At 35.5% G+C, this 2,182-nt stretch overlaps 1 protein-coding gene across 1 annotated transcript; it reads right to left on the bottom strand.

The window, feature by feature from the left end:
• Positions 1–341: 341 nt before the first annotated feature.
• On the bottom strand, positions 342–1,556 carry LOC131050281 (F-box/kelch-repeat protein At5g15710-like). Its single transcript, XM_057984483.2, has one exon. The coding sequence runs from the start codon at positions 1,554–1,556 to the stop codon at positions 342–344; it is 1,215 nt and encodes a 404-aa protein (XP_057840466.2).
• Positions 1,557–2,182: the final 626 nt, after the last annotated feature.

The raw sequence follows: 2,182 nt of genomic DNA, 5'->3' as shown, positions 1-2,182 counted from the left end.
TTTGATGTAGGCATATAAAATCTGTCATAATTTAATATATCAAATGACTTCTAGATAAGTATATATTGATTGAAAACATTGTGATTGCTTGTATTGATATTACAATTGTATTAATCAAATTTTCATATAATCTATTTTACAGATTCGAATTCTAACAAAATAAAACATATATAAAAAATCTGATATAAAAAAAAATAATAAAAATTATCAATTTATAGAATAATAAGGAAAAGAAAAAAATTAAAGTTTCAAATGATTTCTATTCACAATTTTTAAATAAATATTCATCGTGTCATGTAAACAGATCAGATCAAGTTACTAGAAAACATATTAAGGGAGACCTATATCTTCATGCCTGGCTTAGGTTGAAACTCAAAATTTGTGTTATACCTTCTAAATCTGACAGAATCAGGAACCCTGATCCGACTCCAACACTTGTCATGTAAGCTGTAGACAAATAGCTTGGTATTTCTATACCCACTTCTGAAACAGAGAAAATTTCCAACAATGAAAGTCTCATACTCTGAAAACTTTCCCATTTTAATTGAACGCGCATTAAAAAATTTACGACACAAATCAGGAGGCATTCTTGACATCTCTTTCCAACTCCATATAGAGCTCTCTTCCTCCTGGAACAATTCCCATACAATCACGAAAGAGGTAAGAACGGAGTCGGAATAATATGTTCTTACAAACAGTATCGACGACACACATACAACCAGTCGTTCGGTCCATGTGTTTATCCTACCCCCTGGAATATATAGATTCGGGTACGGAAAGGAAAATCGTTGCACTTGCTTATCTTCCATGTTCCAAACCACAAATTCCCCATGGTTTAAGACGCACATGAGAAGACCCTTGGCACAACAAATATGAGAAACAGGAAAATCTCTTGGCTCGAGTGGCAACTCGAGTTCAATCTGGAATGACCCTTTAGAAAAATGGTAAATTTGCAGGGAACCGGGGTTTCTTTCATGTGTCACGCCCACAATTTTGTAGGACTCCCCGTTGTCCATTATTTCCGATAAAGTTGCACTCTGTGATATGACGGGGGGAATATATCTGTAGGTCCTTGTAATTGGATTACAGATCATATATTTCCGAGGACATCCGAATTCGATTACCAGTAGGCCTGCACCTGAACTACAGAATCTTGAATTGCCTAATGATAGACTTTTCGTTGTTCGGCTTGGCAGGAAACTAAGGGAAAGAGTTTTCCAAGACTGCGTGAGAAAACAGTATGCCATGCAATGCGTTGAGCTGCATAGAAGAATCCATGGATCGCTCTCTGCCAGTGAACATAGAAATCTGTTAGAGGATAAGAGCTTATTCCATTGTTTACAAACAATACGAAATGGAAGAGTGAATTCGAACAGTAGGTTCGAAAATATCTCCTCCACTATATGGTCAGGGAATTCAGACCAAACTGATTCTTCATCGCTGTTCTCATTGCCTACGGTATCGCTTCCCTTCTCCTCCATTGTATTCAGCAGTAATTCAGATCTTTCTAACCCTTCATCTTCATTCTTGATAACGTCCATACACTTAGTATCCATTACTGTTTTTGTAAAAAGTATATGTGTTGGAGGGCGTATAATGGAGAATCCGTTGGATGTACACGCACAAATATATCTCCTCTATTCACCTATCTTGCCCTAAATATATGTATGGTTTACTTTGTCTAGGGGACACGACTCTTTATTTGGGCATATTTAATAATCACGATAATATTTGTTTAGTTAATAACAATAAAAGAATATTTTGTATGGTCCCAGAAAATGAAATCCAACGCTATGATATCTCTTAAAATGATGGCATGGAAGATGCAAAGCAAGGCCATCGCGGAATATAGATAAAACCACGAGCTTAAATACATAAAACCATAATACTTTCTTCCTAGTTGTCACTAATTCTCCTATTCTTAGTGTTAAAGTTTAGGTGAGGATTGTGATGATATTTAGGATTATAGATAAAACCACGAGCTTAAATACATCCTAACCCTACTATAACACGCATTAACTCTAACCATAATACTAACCTTATCCTTCATACTAATTTAATCCTAACCCTAACACTACCTCTAACCTTAATTTAAATCTTAGGAACACCATGTCCAATCCTAACTCAACTCTAATGCTAACCCTAATCCTAATTCAACTGGAATACTAATTCCAAGCTTTAT

This window comes from Cryptomeria japonica, chromosome 11 (genome assembly GCF_030272615.1).
Source record: "Cryptomeria japonica chromosome 11, Sugi_1.0, whole genome shotgun sequence".
Taxonomy (NCBI): Eukaryota; Viridiplantae; Streptophyta; class Pinopsida; order Cupressales; family Cupressaceae; genus Cryptomeria; species Cryptomeria japonica.
The sequence above is the reverse complement of the archived record's forward strand: the minus strand, read 5'-3'. Positions and strand labels throughout refer to the sequence as shown.